The sequence below is a fragment of the Penaeus monodon genome, chromosome 38, assembly GCF_015228065.2.
Source record: "Penaeus monodon isolate SGIC_2016 chromosome 38, NSTDA_Pmon_1, whole genome shotgun sequence".
NCBI lineage: Eukaryota > Metazoa > Arthropoda > Malacostraca > Decapoda > Penaeidae > Penaeus > Penaeus monodon.
This window is the reverse complement of record NC_051423.1, coordinates 9,298,835-9,301,334: the sequence shown is the minus strand read 5'-3', so window position 1 is coordinate 9,301,334 and position 2,500 is coordinate 9,298,835. Positions and strand designations below refer to the sequence as shown.

General features: G+C 44.0%; 1 protein-coding gene across 1 annotated transcript in view; it reads right to left on the bottom strand.

The window, feature by feature from the left end:
- The window catches only part of LOC119596593 (zinc finger protein 358-like), a 3,556-nt gene extending 1,429 nt beyond the window's left edge, over positions 1–2,127 (bottom strand). Inside the window, exons 1-4 of the mRNA XM_037945913.1 lie at positions 1,884–2,127; positions 847–1,189; positions 376–550; positions 1–179 (exon numbers count right to left, since the gene is read on the bottom strand). The exon at positions 1–179 is cut by the window's left edge and continues 1,429 nt beyond it. Of these exons, the coding sequence (XP_037801841.1) occupies positions 1–179; positions 376–550; positions 847–1,181 (689 nt within the window). The 5' untranslated portion in view covers positions 1,182–1,189; positions 1,884–2,127. The remainder of the gene's footprint in view (positions 180–375; positions 551–846; positions 1,190–1,883) is intronic.
- Between the last annotated feature and the right edge of the window lie 373 nt (positions 2,128–2,500).

Sequence of the window (2,500 nt, the reverse complement as noted above, 5' to 3'; positions counted from 1 at the left end):
TTTCCGCACACGTCGCATTCATAGGGCTTTTCTCCTGTATGGGTACGGATGTGAACCTTCAATTGCTTGGAGCAGGTGAAACCTTTCTGGCAGTATTCACAAGTGTATGGTTTCTCTCCAGTGTGGGCTCTCATGTGGATCACGAGCTGACCAGACTGCACGAATGTCTTACCGCAAACCTGGAATGAAGATAAACAATACATTAACCATATGATACACACGTCAGTACAAGAAAATCAAACAGTAAAAGAGAATCATACATTACAACAAAATCAAACGAGATTCCCACTACTGCCAACACAGCTTACTATAACCAGCACTATATACATTATTGAACACGGAAATATCAAGAGAATTCTCGCTTCATCCACTCACCTCACACTTATGTGGCCTTTCCCCTGTATGGGTCCTCATGTGGCGGTGGAGTTTGCCAGAGTGCTCGAAGGCGCGATCACAGATATTACATTTGTAAGGGCGCTCCTTGGTGTGGATACGGCGGTGAACGTTCAGGTTTTCTTTGACACTAAACGTCTTGTCGCAGAATTCGCACCTGTTGAATAAGAATGTGTTTGTTTAGTCAGCTCCTCGATCTATAAATACTGTTTACACCAAAATAAAATTCTTTCTTCTTTGCTCTTTCGATATAATTTGGATCAAATTGCCTATTCTGAAACTACTTCCTCTTTACTGTATGGACGTGATAGTCGTATGGTATTATGTTATTATAGCTAATATTGAAGCCACTACGGGTACTTTAGTCACAATAGTATCTCTCATAGACAGTTTTAACTTATAATGTATATGATAACTTATAATGTATACGAGACTGCAAGGGGCACTACTCACTTGAACGGTTTTTCTCCGGTGTGGACTCGATGGTGACGCTGTAGGCGGGCTGGGATTGCGAAACCCTTGCCGCAGATTTTACACTCGTACGGCGGCTCCGAACCGACCATCAGCTGATCAATGTTCTGCTCCTCTTCTACAGGGGCGGGTGCCTGAGCCTGCATGACTGGCGGGTACTGCGGCTGTGACTGGTGAAGGGGTTGTGGGTGAGACTGTGGGTGGGATTGTGGGTGCAGCGGCGGCATGTGTTGGTAGCCGTGCTCTACATCCATGGGCGCAGGAGGAGGCCCCGCTGTGTATGGCGCTACAGCCATCCCCTGGGGCATCATCGCCATCGCTCTCTCTGTTGGGAAAAAGCGTTGGGGTTTAGTTCATCGTGCAATGTTTTATTCGAGTCTGCTTGTGACTGCAGAAATAAGGCATTCGTATCTATACGTGGGACTGCCGTTGCAACAAATATTATATTGAGACGATGCATTATGAGCAGCCACGATTTAAATTAACTGATCTTCCTATTCGTGGCATTTCTGGATTCATCGCAAAAGAGAATCCCTATGAATTAACATGTCGAGTGGGGAGATTAAATCGATATGTAACCTACGCAGTGGTCCCACCAGTTGAATGTAGCTTCTCTCATGCAAGGTATCAATCTCAACTTTAATTGAATGGGAGGTAAACATGTATGCTTATCTCCTTGACCAGTTAAAATAAACAAATCGAAACTCTGAATAAACAAGAAATATTCACATTTCCACGGAGAGTACAGCAATACATGTGATGATTCTCGCACACATAGATTAATATTCCATGCATTCATGAAAACACTGAAATGACTAACTTCCAATACATGGAAAGACGGACTATCTTAACATTCACACCCTAAAGATGAATTTCTCCCTACACACACTGAATGGTGCATTCGAAATTTTCTTCTTGCAAATTGGGGTATCTCTCACAATGTAAATGGTTTCTTGTTCCAGTATCGGATATTATGATGCTATAATGACAACACATGACCAAAATATCACAATACTAACCAGTACAGTCTTCCTAGTACACGAATGTATAGGACTTGATAATAGCACAAGTAGATCCAATGCACTAGTATTTGCTGGGCAACAATTACACTATCTTGAGAACCGAGAATCTCTATAGTAAGTTCTACGCTGGTAAGCTCACTGCTTCGACATCGGAACACAACTATGTGTTCCCCCAGAATCGGGTTCACATATATGCTATGCGTTCACACAAGCGCAGTAGGTTCCATCTGGCAGTTCGTCCTCGCTGAGCAAAAGGTTGGGATACAGTCAAGACGCGTGGACAACGTGTCGTACTGGCGTCTTTTCTCATCCATGGTGTTGCTTTTTCGAATGTATTTCCATACCAGGAAAATATTAGGCCTTTTTTAGATGCAATGAGGTAAGTGTCGATTAATTATCTCTTGCGTTGATATGAGATATTAATAAAGTAAATTTTAGTCGTTTGCCTGGCAGCGGAGTCAGTGAGGTGGGTCACGGCTCGTGGCTCGGGCGGCGCGGGGCGGACGGTGCTTACACTCGTGTGCTGGCGACGCGGGACTTGGAGCAACAACGGCGTAAGTACAGCTTAGTGGGGCGCCCAAGAAATTACTCAATCCTGAAGTGCCAGATTTTAC